Source organism: Takifugu rubripes, chromosome 14 (assembly GCF_901000725.2).
Source record: "Takifugu rubripes chromosome 14, fTakRub1.2, whole genome shotgun sequence".
NCBI classification, from domain to species: Eukaryota; Metazoa; Chordata; class Actinopteri; order Tetraodontiformes; family Tetraodontidae; genus Takifugu; species Takifugu rubripes.
In genome coordinates this window covers 13,126,208-13,145,295 of record NC_042298.1, presented here as the reverse complement: position 1 = coordinate 13,145,295, position 19,088 = coordinate 13,126,208, and the positions used below count along the sequence as shown (strand labels likewise).

Sequence of the window (19,088 nt, the reverse complement as noted above, 5' to 3'; positions counted from 1 at the left end):
GGTTCATATTTAGCTTTGGATGGAGAAAATGTGAGGTGGGGTTTGTGCAGTCAGGAGCTGAAAACATTAGTAAAAAAATAAAAAATGGTGACACCAGAAGTTTCATTACCGGCTACTTCTGCAGGTCATCAGTCATATTTCTGTGAATGTAACAGATTTATCTGGTTTGGTGACGGAACCTTATTCTGGGGACCAGTTGACATGTAATTATGTCCTGTGAAAGGTGCATGTGTGCAAACAGTAAACCTCGTGTCATTTTTCAACACTGGATAAAATATGCTTGTTGGTTTTTCCTTTGGTCGAAAAAAAACAGAAAGGAACACGGCGCAAAAGATTCTGTTTATTTTAATGCCTTGTGTTCATTGCAGCAGGCTGGTTTATAGCAACGGTGTGTTTACAGGTCTTAAAAAAAAAAATAAAAAAAAATCAGACAGCTGCGGCTATTCAGAAGACCTCATCTCACCTGACTAACACAAAGATGGTGGAACACATTACGCCTGCGTAATCACTGCCCCCGTGTCAAAGAACAGACTTCAAAATCTCACTACTTGTCTAAAAAGCACCGAGTGGTCTTGGGCCTAAATACTTCAGACTGACTTATACAATATTTAACATACACACCTCCATATAAAGAGCAGCGTTTAGTTACTAGTTCGCACCTGTGGAACAAACGTCCTGAACGTCTGCTGTCATACTCAACTCTTAAATCAGGCTTTAAACATTATTCGCTCAGACCTTCCGAAAGAGGTTTTCCTTCTTATTTTCATTATTTCAATAAAGCCTTTATTATTCATTTCTTACTCGCTATCCTTTTTGCCTGTCTTGAAAAGCACTATGAATAGTGCTATATAAATAAACCTGCCCTGCCATCAGTGGCCTCTGTATTTTACCTTTTCTATTTTAGAGATTACTTTTTAATCATAAATCTGCAGTTTCAGTTGCAAGAAAAAGTCTGAAAATATGGCCTATGCGTGTTTGTGATGCCCCTTATCGTTCGTCTATGCGTATTTATGCCAGTAGGAGGCAGCATTAAGTCAGGAACAGAACCTTCTTCAGACATTCAAACCCCTGGAAACCAAACATGCTGCTCCAGCTGTGATATCGACAGAAGCAGCAATTGGGAAGCATTTCCCTGATTACCTTCCTAATTGAGCCTAAAGATAAAAGTCCAGATGAATAGTGTATGAAATAAATAAAATTAAACAGTGGTGAACCCTGCTGAGAGCCTTGGCTTGGAGCCAGGCCTGGAGAAGGTGCCCATTGCCAGGGGCTGCATGGCTGCCTGGTAGCCAGGCCTTTGCTCATGGAGCCTCCCCAACCTTGGCCCAAAACTGGGACACAAGTCTCTCCTCCAGTACAGCAGTGTAGTCCCTACAACCCCTCGTGGGAGGAGTATATTAACAAACCAACAGTGCTCTTGTGCATTATTGATATTACAATTAACCATAAAGACTCTTCTATATATGAATAGCATTTTTTTTCCTGTGCCAGTTACTCAGCTCTGCATAAACCAAGGCTCATGGCACTCACAGATTGTCGGTGTACAGTACAACTGAGCTGTGAAGCTGGTGAAAAATACATGACTGCCTGTTTCACACAAGCCTGCACTTTCAGAGGAATGACAACCTCCAATCCCCAGTCACACATGCAAAAGAATTTGACCTGAAGTGAGGTGAATGCATTTGTTTCAGCTCATGTGAAGGCTGAGACATAATTCTGTTTAGAAATTAATTTATCAACCCTCACGTCAGTCTAGCCAGATCTCTGAGAATAACCCCACTTTTTCCCCCCACAGTGGTCAATAGCTGTTCCAGCCTCTCTCTGCCTCTCAGGGGTGCTGTATTCCCATGGCTCCTTAATCTTTCATTGGCTTTTGATTTGCCTCAGCTTGACTGGGCGTGAACACACATCCGCACTTAAGATCAGGAGCACTGACGCCTGTTGATTTGTGCAGATGGTGGATCAAAACTGGGGTTTTCATCGCTGCAGCTGAACGCTTTTTTCTTTTTAGCTTTTTACAGAAAAATACAAATTTCGACATGCAGCTCGACTCGGCAGAAAGTAATGTTACGTATACATAGAACCTAAACTCCTGTGCCGTGTACAGATCATCTTTTCACATTTAAAGTCTTTATAAGAGTCATCAGAAAGATGGGCTTAACATATAAAGTGCTTGTCATGGTGGTGTGACTTGTCATGTGATGTTTATATTTTTACTAAAGCAACATGCGTTGCCTTGTGGACAATATCTAGGGCTCCGTTGCTATGGCAACTAGCAAGCCCCACATGGTGTTCAGCCAAGAGACTTTAATAAGCTTACTGTGAGCTTCTTTGGCTCCTTCTGTTGATCATGAGCACAGGGGATTGGCTGCAGCACTGCAGCCTGCACATGCATGCATTCATACAAGCAAAGCAGCCAGTATCTCTTATGGAAATATGACATTTAAAACAACGCTTTTACAAACTAATGGTGCATAACATTCTCTAAGAGAACTGTTTCATCTGGTGATTTTTTTTTCTTCAAATGGCATCATGATATCTACAAGGTAAAAGGAGCTCAAATGGTGAGGGTGAGGAGATGCATCAGGGGAGGGGGTCAGATCTTTAGATGCATAGACAGTTGCACATCTAGCTGAAGGTGGGTGGATTCTAATCCAAGGATTCCCTTAGGGGGGGAAAAAGAACCCTTCCCGAACTCTCACAGTAAATCTGTTAACACCCCTCTGTGCATCTCCACAGTATCACACAAATAGATAAAGATATCATTCATTAAGTTTAAAGACATTATCATTACATTCAAAGTTGGCATTTTAATATTTTGAGCAAATTCATTCAAGTAAATCATTTTAGTATTAAAAGTAAAGTGAGCTTGTAACTTGAAAAAGTTACTGAGTAACAACACCACAGTTCAGGACGAGATTTTATCAATGGGAACTAAATGCCTCTGCAGTAGAGGCATGTCCCCACAATACCCTTTAAATGTTAAACAAATACAGTATGTGGCTCTCTTTCCAAGAACTACACTGAGTGCAGACTGGAGGAATTAGATAAAAGAGAAAGTGGTCAAAAGGAATAACAGAAGGAAATCTGCACCGGCAGATAATGCAGCAGTGTTGCCACTGCAAATGCCCTGATTAAAATAATCCGGACAAATAATTTAATTTGTTTTAAGAAAGCAGAAGCTCATCTGTGATGGTAAAGGACAGCTGGATTAACCCAACCAGCCACCAGCCAGCAGTCATTGCTGCATATGTGGAAGAAAAGGGTAAATTATTATTCATGATTATTGCGGAATTAAGATATAACACATTAATAAAACATTAGACCTAGCATTAATTAGTCATTAGATGCATAGTGAAATATTTAAATAATTACTATAAAAATGACTTGACCAAGAGCAGAAATGAACATCTGCACAAGATCATCTAAGAGCTGAAAAAACAGAATGAAAGTATCAGTTCATGTACAAGTGATACTGGTTATTGTAGAAAACAAATCTTACGTTTCATCCTAAAAATCTGAACTAAAGCCATCTTCCATGTCACAACTGGGCCTCGCAGTATTCTCCCTGTATGATTTAATATTTATTCCTCTCAATCTGTTTCCTTCCAACTTCCACAATTTTCCCTTAGGGATCATTAAAGTTTCATATAACCCACCTGTCCGAACGTCCGGCTCTGAACCTTCGTCCGTGTTTGGATTTAAGTCATGTGCATTGTTCATTTCAGATATGGTGGGAGCCAGGGCTTTACCGTGATAGCTCAGGAGAAATTAAGGAAGCTGGAAAAAATGACTAAAACTGACAGCCAAAATGCTTTCTGACCATGAGAATGTCACATCCTGGAGTTCAAATCTTAAAATTGCCCAACGGGGGTAACATTGACTCATGCCGTGCATGTCTTCACATGTACACTGACATGAAACTAATCCCAGACACCCCTGGGTGACGGTATAATTGAATCTGTGTGACAAATAGGATAGGGAGAATCCTATTCTAAATCAGACGTCCCCCCGCCCTTATTTAAGGACAGGTTAAATGAATGTAATAGAGTCAGTGCCATGGAGAGGGGTGGGGGGCATGATGGACTAAACTACTCAGAGATCCAGGGGTGTCATGGGAGTGATTGGAAGTGATCATCATGCACATATTTGAACACAAGGCTGGAAAATCTACATCCACTGTTCAGTCTTTAGTCCAAAGGCAAATGTTATGCTTAAGTCCGTTAGTCACACAGCTACTAAACGTGCGCATATGGCCCCTCTGGTCACACATGCGCCTTTCTGTTGAGCACAGAGACCACCCTCTGCTCCATCCCCCCCCCCCTCCTCCTCCACTGGGGACCAAGGAGGATTTTAACACTTGCTGTAGCAGCTCGCAATGAACAGCACCACAAAGACTCAGTGATCCCTCGCACCACCGACTGACAGAGACCACAGCTGACTGGCACGTCTAGATTAAGTGCAAAAGTGAGACAGAGGAAGGAACCAAGTGCTCTGTGGACTATCCCTGAAAAAAAATAAACAGCACCACAAAACTGATTTTGTTTTCTACATTTCTGGCTACTGCAAACCAGAATCAGCACAATGGAAGAAGACATGGATGAGGGGCAGACTCAAAAAGGTAAGAATGCCTTTCATTGCACGTTTGGGTAAGTGAATCTGGCACGGCTGCATTATGAGTGTGTCATGGGTGCCTCTGCAGAGACAATTGCACAAATGTTAGCCTTTCGCTTCCTGAATGGGAGAGCAGCTGGTTGCGGTGATTCCTTTGTCCACCGAGAGTCAGCACTCCACCGAAGAGCGTGCACGTCTATAAATATCATTTGGGTAGTCTGAGGGGTGTGAACAGCTACAGCAAGAGATGGAGGGTCTTTGTTTGGTTGATAAGGCTTTCATGGTTGTCATGAATGGTGGAGGAAAACATTAGAGAAGCAAACCAAAGGGTGTCCTCTAATCTATGAGTGTTCCCAGCCTTTTGTGTCCAAACACCCAAGTGTTATACCTGCTAGCTTTGCTTTGCAAAATTATCCTTTGTGTAAAATGGAACCGGTGTTTGCATCACCAGTATCTGTTATCCCTTACTTGTTCAAATGAAGATGTTTCTTCATTCTCAGTATGTTGGTGTCTTCACTCCTACTCCGTCCCTGCGATCCATCACAGATGAGCTGAGACAGTTGCCATGGAATTGGTCAATTGGGGTCTTTATCATTTCTGGCTTCCCTCTGCTGATGACATTTAAGCAACAAAAGAAGTCTGTGTCTGATGTGTGTGAGACTGAAAAGAGGACAGAAGCAGCCATGTAGAGTGTGGCTATACTGTGCACATCCGTAGCATTTTCAGGTTTTTTGTTAAAGATATCAACTTTAATTCTCTTCCCCTTACTTGATAACATGTTTAGTTTTCTACAGCCACCAGGATGACATGACGTCATGAACCCCAACATTTAACCATCCATTACCACCTCCCTGCAGTCAAATTTTAACACTTGACTTCCTGCAGCAGCCATTTAAAAATGTTCTTAAACTCATTTTCTGCATTCTGATTGACTTTGTTTCACAGAATCAACTTTGCAAACACTAAATGTTTATGATCACTCGTTTTATTTCAGCAGGATAGAATTTACACCCATAAGGTTAAAGTCAGGCTTTTGTTGAAATTAGTTATATTTACTGGTTTGGTGAACATTCTGCCTTGCGTTGCTACTTTTAATACCATATTCTTCCCAGTTGTCCGGCTGACACATGGCAGCTAACTATGATTTAGAACTCACCAATAGTTCCTACAGGGCAGCTCCAGGACATGTGACAGAAAAGCATCACTTCCAACATTTCATGGAACGACTTAATGTTTTTAGGGACGTAACAAATGGAATTGGCACACACACTATGGAGGTAATCATGTGATGTTCACATGGCTACACCGATCTGTCAGATCTTGTTTGCCCTCACTCAACGTTGTCTTAGTTGAGAGTCACTATCTCGCTAAAGATAAGGCTTCAGCGCTCACCTCATCATGATCCTCAATCAAATTACGTAGGAATGCTGCCGGCTCCTGGTGACAGCAGAGTGGTTGAAATGACTGATGTGATGAGGAAAACACAGCTTGTCAGATATAATTTCAAATCACACTGATTTCATGCCTACCAATTGTCTGTAAATGTCTGTGACAGGTTATAGACAATCACCGCTTGCTTCAAAATGAACTGATGGGGAGAGCTTTTATTGTTGCTGTGATGTTGCCCATCAAAGATCACTATTTATCTCCTCCACACAGGCGCAGGGTTTCTCTCCAGCCACAATGGATTTAAGAGCTTACAAATGTCACACAGCATTGTTTACTTGTAAAACAGCGCCTGTGTGGGGATGAATAAGGGAGTTTATTGACCTAATAAAAGGCAAATGTGTGCTACTGCTGGACAAGGCAGGTGTCAACAGTATGGTAATGCTCCTTCACTTCTCATGCTGCAAATCTAAGATTATGAGTCAGGTGCAGCAGTGTTCACTTCAGCAGGGAGCGAACGTAGCAGTGCACGACATGTGACACTGCAGCCAGAACCAAGAGGGAGCAGACAATGCCCCCCAGGTAACAAACATGGAGCTAAAACCAGTCAGACAGCATTTAAAAATGACTGTCTACTTAAATCAGAATGCTACATTTACTGTAGCTTTGGTATATCCAAGTAAAAAGCTACTTAGGCTAGATGGATGAGTAGCAATATTTCGATCACTAGATACTAGTAATGTGTACATTATACCATCACGACTTTTAAATGAACAAATATTTAAAAAGAAAAAATACTTCTTGGACCCTAAAATGGCATCTTAAAATAACATGCATGTAACATGCTAAAATACAAACAAACAACTATCAAAAATATATAATGCTGTATTGTAAACAGCACCGTGGTTTCTTGGCATTGTTGTGAAATAGTACCATCTCTTAGACTGAAAGCATCTTAAAATGATTTAGCTATTAATGTAAATTCTTGAACAACAATTCTGGTCATGCTGCTGTACGCTGCATTACTGCTCTGTCTCTCTCGCTCATTGTACTGAATCCTGAGCAGCCCCGGCCCAGAAGAAGTCAAGGGAGTTCCACCAATTGTTCTCATGATCATTGTTGGAGCTATTAGTGGAGAACCTGTTAAGGTTTTCCTATTTTTCCAACAGGAGTGGCTACCCTGTTTAGACAGGATAACAGGTGTTGAAAACCTAGTTTGAAAATGCTCCTGAAATGCCTTGAATGGGGTTTTCCGATGGTATTGGAGGTGTGACATTTACAGGTAGCTGCACATTCACAGTGCAGGCACCGAAGAGAAGAGAACAGCCTGCATCTCCTCCTGACTTCATGACATTTGCTCAGATCCTGAAGTGAACTTGGCAACAATGGAAGACCCGTCTCTGCTCTGCAGTCACGCACACAGTCAGATTCTTCCATCCCAGAATGAAAACAAGTGATCGAATTGGTGGCAGAGCATTTGGACCTGGCCTGTAACAGCCTTCCCCCCTGCAGGGGTTATCTGTGTAATGTGAATCAGTCACTATTGTCCCGCTGAATTTGTTGACGTACAGTAAGTGGGTCACAGCTCTGAAGTACCCACTCTATTCTCAGATTTTGCGCTGTGGTTGACATGGCAACCATACTGGTTGATTAAACATGGGCAGGGATGATGGGGGGGGTGGAAGCTGAAAAAAAAACCCTGCTTGCTTAAGGGAAGAGGTGGGGGCGGGGGTGGTGCACATTAAATATAGGGAAATGATGGGACTTGTGTACGCCCATTACTCTCAGACCGACACAGACACACCATCCCCCACCGAGGTCTCTTCCTTTTTCTCTCATGCAGCAGGCTGCCACCCCACCCCCACACGAAAGTGCTCGGGCCTAAAACTAATGCAAAATGGAATATCAGGGAATGTCTTGTAATTTTGGCAAAGTTCTTTTATGCCGGAATTCTAATCCTCTATTTTAAAATCTCCTCTAAATCAGCATTTTACTAATTTACTGTGGCTACTGATTATATCAAAATGATTTTAACTGTCCAAAAACCAAAATTATTTTAAACACAGATGTACTTCCAGTTAAATGACCTGTTAAAAGTTATATATTTCCTCAGCGCCATTTTCACAAGTTGAGCACGCTAAATTTTTTACCAAACCTCACAAAACGGCCTGCCAAACTTAAGGCTGCTTTATTGGAGAAGTTAATGTTTGTAAAGTTATTCAGTTTACATTAGTAATAAAGAATCAACCCCTTTCTTGCTTATCCAAACAATATCAGGCACAGAACCCTTGTGTCACTCAGAAGCTCACATGTTCTTTAAATAACATCCTGTGGCTCTAAGCCTGATATTACAATAGTACTGCCTATTATGAATGTGGATTGGGTCACCGAGTGTGAGTGTGTGTGTGTGTGTTATTTTGCCTGTCAGCTATGACACTGACAGATGGAGAAGTAGGAGGTGGGAGTGGCATCAGTCATCTTTCCCTTTGTGTTAAGGAGACGTCCTGCGTTGAGCGGACTGTTGTGTTTGAGGCTCTTGTTGTTTTAGTTTAGAAGCAGATGAAGTTTAGAACCATTCTAAAGTCGGCTCTAATAATCTTTCCAATTAACCAAATGGCAATTATTTATCAGCATCTGGATCGTTTTTTCAGTGCAATATTACAAAGATTTCCTGGTAGTCCCTCCAGGACATTTTGTTAAATCATTGCAAATCCTGCCATTTAAAAGAAAATACCGTAGACTGAAATAGTGTAGTCCGGTCCCATTTAACCTCCCGTATAAACAATACTAAAAGCATTTTGACACATCCAGGAAAAGCCAAATTAGCTAACTTGATAATGTTAAATATTTTTATATTGTAAAGTGAGCACAAGACTACTTCAAATTATGGCTCCTCATTATTCATCTCCATCACAGGTAATGCAGGCATAGCGACAGAAGATTAATAATGGATGAGTGTGTGCTGTTGAATGTTTCTCCCTCTAAATTATGGATGAAGCATCCAGTCACTTCATACCACCACTCCATCTTTAGGAAGGAGAGTTCAAAATTACGCTGTGCTTATAAATGTGAGCTTGAGAAAAAAAATCCAGCACTGGATCCTCTTCCTAAAGGGGTCCATGGTGGCAAGACTATAATAACCACTGGCTTTGTTTCCTTACAGAGCAAATGAAACTAATTACACTCAAACATTCATTCATTTTAAGATTATGTATAAAATTGGATATCCCCAAGTTTGTCTGGGAAACCCTGGAGGATACATAAATCCAAATGTAATCAAAATGGGAGAATGCGGAGAAGGGCCAAATTACTTCACTCCTATTACAGTCGCATATGTTATCTAGAAAGACAATAAAGTTGATTCAAATGCGCCTCATTTTGCTGAAACATTAATGAGCTTCATGATTAGAAATGTCTGCCTCCTTCATGAGACTGCATCATTTATTAAAGCAACAGATTACGTCTATATTTCAGTCCAGACGTTTGCCATTCTTAGGTTGATATACAGTATCAAGGAAAGATTGATATAATACAGAGCAGTTTTACTAGTGTATTGCTAGTAAGTCTTTTCGCCAAATCTGGCAGATGAGCTGCACGTTTGAGAAATAGCTTTCAGCGCCTGCAAGTCATTTTTAGACAAGAGACTGAAACTAAAGATGCTTTCTGCAGCCAGGCAGCGGATTACATCAGTGGCGATGCATTGAATCACGGCGCGGAGCAGGCGAGGATCAGAGTAGCACAAAGCATCTGAGCAGTGAGCTCAGCTCCTCCATAACTACTTGATATTCATCTCAGGTCCTCATCAGAGTGAGGAGCAGCAGTGTATAGTATATGCTGAGGCTCTGTAGAACAGGTAATGACAGGGAGGAAAGCATTCAAAAGTTATCAAAAGGGAATCTTTGATGAAGGAGGAAATCTCATCTTCTCACAAAGAAAAGAGCCATGGAACCTCACAGGAAAATTAATTTCCCCTATAATAAAATAGAAATCTAGCTTGATTCCAGTCTTGAAAAGAAAGCATACCTCTGCTCACGCACGCACACACACGCGCTCATGACAGTCTGTGGCAGACTGAAGATTTGTCACCTTAAGGGGCACTAAAGACAGAAAAGTAGGCAAGGAGGAATGAGGTTAAAGGTCAGGCTACCATGGGAAAGGAGACCACATAAAAGCTTGACTCTGATATTTGGCTTCTAACGCTTAATCTCCTTAATCTATTGATTTCTATTGATTTCTTGTTATGCTTTTAATCTTTCGTGTGTCTTTAGGATGCCTCGAGTGCTGCATCAAATGCCTGGGCGGGATCCCATACCCGTCTCTTATTGCAACCATCTTGCTGTACGCGGGTGTGGCCCTGTTCTGTGGCTGTGGACACGAGGCCCTCTCTGGCACCGTCACCATCCTCCAGAACTACTTTGAGGTTGTTCGGAGCCCCGTGGATGCACTTGACGTCTTCACTATGTGAGTTTAGAAAGACTCGGATTGAACCAGAGGGTTTACCACTGACCACATGGTGTATACCACAGCGGCTGAAGAATTATATCGTGAAGTTCATAACTTGTCTTGTAGACACACTGTCTATAATTAATTGTGTGTTAAAACCATCCTTCCCGGGATATTTTTCTTTCTGCAGGATTGACATCATCAAGTACGTAATCTACGGAATCGCTTCTGCCTTCTTTGTTTACGGCATCTTGCTGATGGTGGAGGGCTTCTTCACCAGTGGAGCCATCAAAGACCTGTATGGAGACTTCAAGATTACCACATGTGGACGTTGTGTCAGTGCCTGGGTAGGAATCATTCTACATCAAGATCTAGATTATATCTATAGTTTGAGTGGCTTTTTCTTCAGGTACTTTCTGCCACTGCAGCACAAGTATATTGAAGTACGTCTACTTCATAGGACGCAGCACTCGAGCAAGTATTACAGCTCGGGCATCAAAGCACTTTTACGTGTCCTTAATTAAGTGTCGGTTTGTGCGAAAAATTATTCATGCAAAATACCACCCTGGTTCACAAACTAAGAGCCTCAACGTGAGAAATATATGTATCATAATAATTCAATTACAGTGCCAAGGGGAAAAGTAATAAGTAGTATGACGTGCTGTGTAAATCCACAGTATGCAGTGGTTTTAATGAGATTATATATGGGATATAATTGCTTAGCAAATCGGAAGCTCCGGAGAGAGGCAAAATAAATTAGTGATGCTGTGATATTTGGGGTCAGTAAGGTCATTCTGGTAGTGGTTGCTAATCTTACGCCTAAACACCCGTATAAAATTGGGATTAGTTCAAAAATATTGGACATGTGGTAGCCAGGGAACACTCTGCAACCCGAAAGGTCATGGGTTTGTAACTGCAGCCAATTTGTATCCCCCAAGAACTATTTTTAATTACAGCCTAGTATAAATGCAAAAAAAATAAAAAAACACACTGTGGTAGGAATGAACCAGGATGTAGAAAATAATTCATATTAGACTATTTCAAAACATAAATATAATGCACCATAAATGCAACCTGTCTTTTTCCTGTAGTTCATCATGCTGACATACATCTTCATGCTGGCTTGGCTCGGAGTTACTGGTTTCACCTCCATCCCGGTCTTTATTTACTTTAACATCTGGAACATTTGCCAGAATGCTACTGTGCTGGAGGGAACCTCGCTCTGCCTGGACCCACGCCAGTACGGTGAGGCTCAGCTTCAGTAATTGAAGCTTGCACACATCCTGATGAAGCTGTTTAGTTATTAATGACTTAACTTATGGCAAGAGATATATACCGGTATATGACGGCTAAAAACACAGCACCTACCCATAGCTTTAGTCTTTTGAATACTCAAAGGATCATTTTTAAACTTATATAGATGAAGTCTAATGGATATTTTGCTCTACAAGACAGAGTCTAACTCGCAGTGTAGTTTATCTTGAATTTGCCATTTTCTTTGGGTTTAATGATCCAAAGGGGTGTAATATACAACTGGACACAGATCAAACACATATACATAAAAACCTGGCTAATGACTTTCAATTATCTTCTGACAGTCCATTAGTCAGCAGTCATTCATGCTGTCTCTGGGTAAACAACCATTTGTACAGAAGCCTTTACAATAGTGAAGCCTTGTATGAGATATGTAAAAACTACTGTAATAATCACAGATATTCTTTTAGCTAGATAATACGTAGTGTTATCATAGCAGTTACATTGCTGTTATGTTTTTTTCAGGTATTATCCCACTCTCTGATGCAAAGACAGTATGTGCTGGAACAGAGAAGTTCTACAAGATGTGCGAATCCAATGAGGTGAAGACAATATGATGTCTAATACTTGTGCTTATTCTGTTGATATTAGGGCAACAATTCAATACAAGATGCAAAGGAAATGTCACACGAGAGTCAGTTTAAATATTTGCAATAGATGTATCGAAGACTAAAGCATGCTGTGATGTGTTTTTGCTCCAGCTTAACATGACGTTCCACTTGTTCGTCTGTGCTCTTGCTGGAGCAGGAGCTGCCGTCATTGCCATGGTAAGATAGCAGCAAACACTTGCACCTAGTTTTTCATGCAGTCTCAAAGAGAACATCTTATAAAAGGCAGAAAACCCTTCCCTAAAACATTTTTACCAACAGCTAAAAAAAGGCAGGTTAGCATTTATGTAATGTTTGTCTATGAGACACTGACTAGATGGAGAGGAGCAGCATTTTGCTGCAGTGAAAATGAAAAGGGTTTGCCTCCCTCCCTCTGGTGAAGGTGCAGGCATGTCACAGTCGTTGTCATGGAAACTGAGAAGAAAAGCTCTGAGATTGCTGCAACCATCAGTCAGTAAATTTGAGCAAAGCCATTGTCTGAAAAGCAGAGGGCGCTTGCTAATCAGAGATGATGACAGGGAAAGGTGCTTTTTTCTATATTAACACAAACATGTTGATATAAGGGCAACAAATACATGTAGCGCATAATGATGCATCTGAGAAACCTGTTGTTTTTTAAATATCTAGCTCTTTGCGCTAATAATATGCAGGAAGACAAAAGCTGAAAAACTATTGGCACAATATTGGTGTGATTCTAACCTGCTGAATAAAAATTTGGTACCTAACTAACTATTAGTATTACTGATTTTAGTCATGAAAACACATTTATTTAAATATCAACCCATTTTTAAACCTGCCAGGGCAACATGTTTAAAACCGTGTTGTGCTGCCACCTGCTGGAGGACAGAAAACATCAACCTAAAGTAACTAAAAAAGGAACCAAAAAAAGTTAGAATTCGGTTGCACACTTCTAAAAACAGAAACAAAATCGTTTTCATCACATTACTGAATTAAAGGTGGCAGTAGTGTCACAGTGATGATTAAATGAATATGAAAATGAGAAAACTGCCCCCCACCTTTTAGATCCACTACCTGATGGTTCTGTCTGCAAACTGGGCCTATGTGAAGGACGCCTGCCGAATGCAAAAATATGAGGACATCAAGTCGAAGGAGGAGCAGGAGCTTCACGACATCCACTCCACTCGCTCCAAGGAGCGTCTCAACGCGTACACGTAAAGGGCCGGGCTTCGTGCCGACCCTGCCTCTCCGGCCTCTTTCCTGCCCCCCTCTCAACTCTCTCGCCTCCGTCTCTCTGCCGTCCCCTCCCAAGTGAGGCGGATGGCGCCTCGGGCCCCTGCCACCTCTGATGTCACTGGTGCGTCATACGACAATGTGGTCTGGAGGGGACTTCACACAAACCTCTTCAGTCACAAACAGCAATTCAGATTTTTGGGAAAAAAAAGCCCTGTTACCTCTCTTAAGGATTGTGTTCCACAGTAATTATGGCAGTTTATTGTATTATTTCCTTCTGTGATAGTATTACCATAGTTCAATGAATAAGAAGTAGCAGTAGTGTTTCAGCTTTTTTACTTTATATAATTTGTGCATGGCTAAATTTGACGCTATGTGATGCTGTCATGCTTTTTTTTTATTTCGGGGGGGTGAACAAGGGCTTAAAAGGGTTTTCAAGCACATATCTCATGCCATGTGTCTGAAGATGTCCTGTTCAATACAAATGTACTGTATAGGAATGGATGTTTAGTTTCTAAATGCTTTGAATCTTGCAACGTAACCACGGAGCATTCTAAACCTTTCATGCCAGTATTCCCAGGGATTCAACCCATTTTCATACAAGAGTAACTGTAGTCTGTTTCTTCTAGTTAGGATCACACATTAGTAATACCAAATTATTTGACTTAATAATTTGCTAGATGTGCCAACCCTGTTAAATGGGAAGATATGACTGACATATCAAAAGTATCAAAGGAGATCAAATAAAATAAGGGATATTTTCTTATAACCTCTGCATTTTATAATTGGTTATCTTTGCATCGTAGGTAGAAAAGCACATGGAAACATGACAAATGCATTAAATCAGTCAAACTCTGCTATTTTTATTTTTTGTAGCATAACATTGCCTTGTATATACTGGACTATCAAATCATTCTGTACACGTGAAGCACTGACATCAGAATATCAATGTAATGTTAACAAACCAGTGGGTCAGTCCACCCCACTTCAATCTAATCTCTCCTAATAGCCACATTGTTGGTGTTCAGACACTCCTCGATGGAACCGTCACGTGAGAATCGTGTGTCACAGTGATTTTGTCATGACAGTAACTGCATTGCTTCCACACCCTGATGCTACAGTTGGTGCTCTGTCGGTCCAATGCCTGGTGAAATAACTGTATTTTCAAAAGATAGTTTCATGCACTTATTGACCATTTCTGTGCTCTCTCGTTGTAAGCGCATCGACGTCCGACTCAAAGTTGGATAGTTATATTGTTAAAGACTGTGAATTTAGATTTTGGTTATTTCTGTGGCATGGACATGCATTTTGGAGGACTTATTGACTCAAAAATATTTTATTGCTCCATCTGTTTGAACCATTTGTTTCCGTGTGCAGTACTAAACCTCCCACTTATCACATTATGCTACTAATAGTAGAAACCGTAGTCTTTGAGTTGTGTCTATTTAATTTGTGATGAGCTCTCAAACTGTCTTAAAACTAATACTTGTACCAACATTACCTAATCTGTAATGACCTGAAAAAAAACAGCCGTCCGCTTTCTCCTTGTATTAGTCTTTTGTATTTTCACTATGAATGCTTAGTGGCGAGCTTTGAATTGGATCGGTTTTGTACGTTCATGTGCCAACAGCTTGAAGTGGCTTATTTGACCTGTATGATCAAATTTGCTTGCATTAATAAAACTCACTTGTGTAATTGTTAGTAATTACTCAATGTCTTGTGCCTGATTGGTGATTATGACTGCATATATGAACGGAGCCTAAAGGCAGAGCTTTTTTCTTGTCGCCTTTTTGGGGAAAATCTATCGGGATCCATGGGCATCAAAAAGAAAAGAAAAAGGTAATATCTGTAGAATATCCAATTATCCAAGTGTCAGGGTTGTTTCTATTTTAAGAAATGGGTCTACCTGGTGAGGTGACAATCAAATCCAAGATTAGACATGGTCAAACACGCTCGATCATCTATATTATGTCCTGTCGATCATTGCTTTTCCTCTTTAACTGCATTTTTTGAGAGGTGGTTTTAGGTTTCCTCTAAAGGAACTTTCCAAAATAAAGATAGATAGGCAAACGTTGTCTAGGTTTAAAAATTCCTAGAGAAATCTAACAGAGGATTAACAAAGGTGGCCGGATCAAATGAGGAGAATCTCCGCACTTAAAAGATAAGCACCGTGTCCAGTACTATTCCTGCCCTGCTGCCTCTCTACCATCTCAAATCATCCTCCACTAATCTGGGCCCGTCCTCCACGGTGTCATCCTAACAGGTCACCTGCACTGTAATTAGATCTTCAGCTTTCGTATTGTTGGTCCCCATGGATATCGAAGCATTTCAGCCTGTTTTCACCACTTATTTTTTCATTTTGGGAGAAAAGGAGTCGTTCTTCAGCCTCTGAATGAATCTGGACGTCTTTTTTCCTGACTAAATGAAAGGATTGTGGGTGCTTTCCTTGGAATAATGATTCGACTTCTCTGTGTGCATGTGCTCCTGTGCTGCCTCAGTATGGCTCAATCATTCTGTCCATCACAGTGCACTTGTGTCTCACATGGACGTACAGACGGTACAGGGAGCAGGTAACTTACTTTCCTTTTATTTGTCCTCATTTATTTTAACAGCTGTAAAAAATATGCATTTCTTCTTTTTTTTTGGGGGGGGGGGGGGGAGTGTAATTTTTTTTGTTGTTTCTGCACTTGCTGCATCCTCTGTAATATTAACAGGCCAGACTATAGCTTAAAGTCGCCTTGATCTAAACACACATTTTTGGAGGCAGCTGTGACTCTTTTCTGTGCATGTTGTGATGATTAACCATTAAATAAAATGTGGATTCCCTCCCTCAAAAACAAAAAAGCCCAAACAACCTTGACAAATAGAAAAATTGGAAAAATTGCCATTAAACAAGCTGTACTGACAAACATAGTTGGCTTAGTGACAATCTGTTTAGCCCTAGTACGACCTAATCACGGTCACCAGCTTAAACAGACTCAGTGGTGCTGAAACCCCCAAGAGACACAAACAGTCTCCGGACATTTAGGCTCGGCAAACAAATCGATTACACCGCGAGGATGGGTCGAACAAAAAGACTGGAAAACGCTGCAGCTTATTTTCAAAATTGATGCACCGATTTCGCCGCGCTAGCCTCGTTAGCTTTAATGTTAGATGCAAAAGTGTTGGGTGTTGTCATGGCAATAATCCAAACCCCCCAAAATCCTTTAAACAACACAATGTAATTACAGAGTAAAAAGATATTAATCACCAGTAAGCCACAGCCCCCCCCTACATAATTACTCACCATTAATAATGACAGGCCACATTGAATGTGAATGGACAAAATTACAGAGCTAACCATTAAAACTGCACAATTGCCTTTGAAACTTTGGTAAAAGTCTTGTTAAAACAAATAAGCTTTGAGATGCGGTTCGTTTAACACAGTTTTTTGCTCTCAGATCGGTACTCTGCAATGATCCAGACATGTCTGATATCCCTCTCAATGTCCCCGTGGATACTGCCAAACTTCGCATTGAAAAAACGGCGGTACGGCGAATCCCGACAGAAGCTTTTTATTACCTGTTGGAGCTACGGTACCTGTGGATTACTTACAATTCAGTCACCTCAGTGGACACTGGAAGCTTCTACAACCTGAAAGTGCTCCACGAACTGAGGCTGGATGGAAATATGATCTCAATGTTCCCTTGGGAGTCTCTCAAGGAGATGCCCCGGCTGCGGACGCTGGATTTACACAACAACCGACTCACCAACGTCCCCAATGAAGCGGTACCCTTCCTCCTAAACATCACCTACTTGGATCTATCCAGCAACAAGTTATCTACTCTCCCACCTGATCTCATGGATATCTGGCCCCCATTCAATGGAGCTCCCATCTCCACGAATGCCACACAGAAAGTTGTGTTAGGTAAGAATCAAGCCCATCTACAAAAGTGTTTGGAATGGCATCAGACAGTGCTGAAACCCAATCCATTTGTTCCACTGATTGGCTGACAGACTTTTTTTTTATTACAAATCATTTAAAGCACAAATTTAATGGTACATATCTGTACTGTGTTGCCTCCTGCTACTCCTGACATGCTGTCAGGAACATGTGCAGGTTATTCTAGAGGGAGAATAAGGTGGTCTTTACCAGCACGGTTGGCCTAATTCCCATTTGTCCGAATTGATGATCCCATTTCATCTCCCGCACAAGAAAATCTATCGCGCTATCTGCCAGGTGTTTTCTCCGTAAAACAATTTTAGCTTTTTAAAGGAGAGGAACAGAAATAGGTCACAGGATTATGACCTACCACCGTACAGTGTAAACCATGATTTGTGGAGTGAAACTTTGAGTTTTCAACAAATTCTAGCAGTGATGCTCCTACGGACATCACTTAGCTCCATTAAAAGGACGGTGAGAAGGATATAGTTAATAGGGTGGATAACATGGCAAAAGAAATCTTAGCCGTGAGCACAGAAGGAGGCAAATAATGTTGATGTTGGGAGAAGTGGGGAAAACAAACACTAGACATGGACATATTTATCCTTACCATTCACTTAACCACATCAGACCACATCATCCAGAAATATGGATGATAATATTTGGGTAACCAGCACCTTTTTGGCCTGAAAATGATTCTTTTTCAGTAAATTTATTTTTCCAACAACCTCCTTTATAACTAATTCATCCCTACTCAGACAGTAGAGACTCAAGCCAACAGACGATTGGCTGCTGAAAGACAGAGTCTGGTAATGGAACTTGTGTGGTCACAAAGCGGAAGAAGGCCAGCACCAGCTTATGCTCTTAGCCTGTGTTAAGACTAACTAATCTAGTTAAAAGGATTAAATATGTAGCTGTACATATGCTTACCTATAGCACAATAATGCAATTTGTAATAGAGTACATAGTCCCATTAAACTGACAGTAGCCAGTTGGAATTCTGTTGTTTTTTTAGTTGTTTTTTTTTTAAGAAAAAGTTGTCAGTTGTAAATGACTTGGAAGTGTGACTCCTAGTGCATTCCTATTCATAAATCCATCCCATTGTTAGTCTTTAGCCATGGAAATGCAAAAACTTCCCAGGATTTCTTGCTACAGAGATATAAAACAGCAATAAATTGCTTTAATCTGTCCATCTGCCTCTGTCAGGTCTCCAAGACAATCCCTGGTTCTGTGACTGTAAAATCTCCAAACTAATTGAGCTTTCCAAAATGGCTGACACACCAGTGGTTTTGATGGACCTATTCCTGACCTGCAGTGGACCAGAAAACCTTTCCGGTGTCCTTTTTCAGCGAGCTGAACTGGACAACTGTGTCAAACCATCAGTCATGACATCGGCGACCAAGATCACGTCTCCTTTGGGGAGTAATGTTCTCCTGCGGTGCGATGCCACGGGTTTACCAACGCCAACCCTTTACTGGGAAAAGTCTGACGGCTCCCCAGTCAACAACGCAGGTGTGATTAATATAATACAATGGCACCCCTCAGGACATTCTTTAGCTCTACTGTTTTGCTCTGCAGGAATACGTGTTAACATTTGTTTTCATGTCCAC

The 19,088-nt window shown here is 41.1% G+C and overlaps 2 protein-coding genes across 3 annotated transcripts in view; both read left to right on the top strand.

Annotated features, from left to right (window-relative positions):
• Positions 1–19,088, top strand: part of lrit3a (info leucine-rich repeat, immunoglobulin-like and transmembrane domains 3a) — a 30,189-nt gene that overhangs the window by 9,447 nt on the left and 1,654 nt on the right. Inside the window, exons 1-3 of one of the 2 annotated variants that reach the window (XM_003970580.2) lie at positions 15,390–16,126; positions 16,997–17,463; positions 18,685–18,990. In XM_003970580.2, coding sequence (XP_003970629.2) covers positions 16,011–16,126; positions 16,997–17,463; positions 18,685–18,990 — 889 coding nt within the window. In that variant the 5' untranslated portion in view covers positions 15,390–16,010. Of the gene's footprint in view, positions 1–15,389; positions 16,127–16,996; positions 17,464–18,684; positions 18,991–19,088 lie in introns of those variants that run through there. The other variant, XM_029847405.1, reaches the window with a different exon arrangement.
• On the top strand, positions 4,375–15,251 carry gpm6aa (glycoprotein M6Aa). The gene is made up of 7 exons (XM_003970581.3): positions 4,375–4,621; positions 10,269–10,461; positions 10,634–10,790; positions 11,535–11,688; positions 12,223–12,299; positions 12,459–12,524; positions 13,389–15,251. The coding sequence occupies exons 1-7, from the start codon at positions 4,585–4,587 to the stop codon at positions 13,539–13,541; spliced, it is 837 nt and encodes a 278-aa protein (XP_003970630.1). The 5' UTR covers positions 4,375–4,584; the 3' UTR covers positions 13,542–15,251.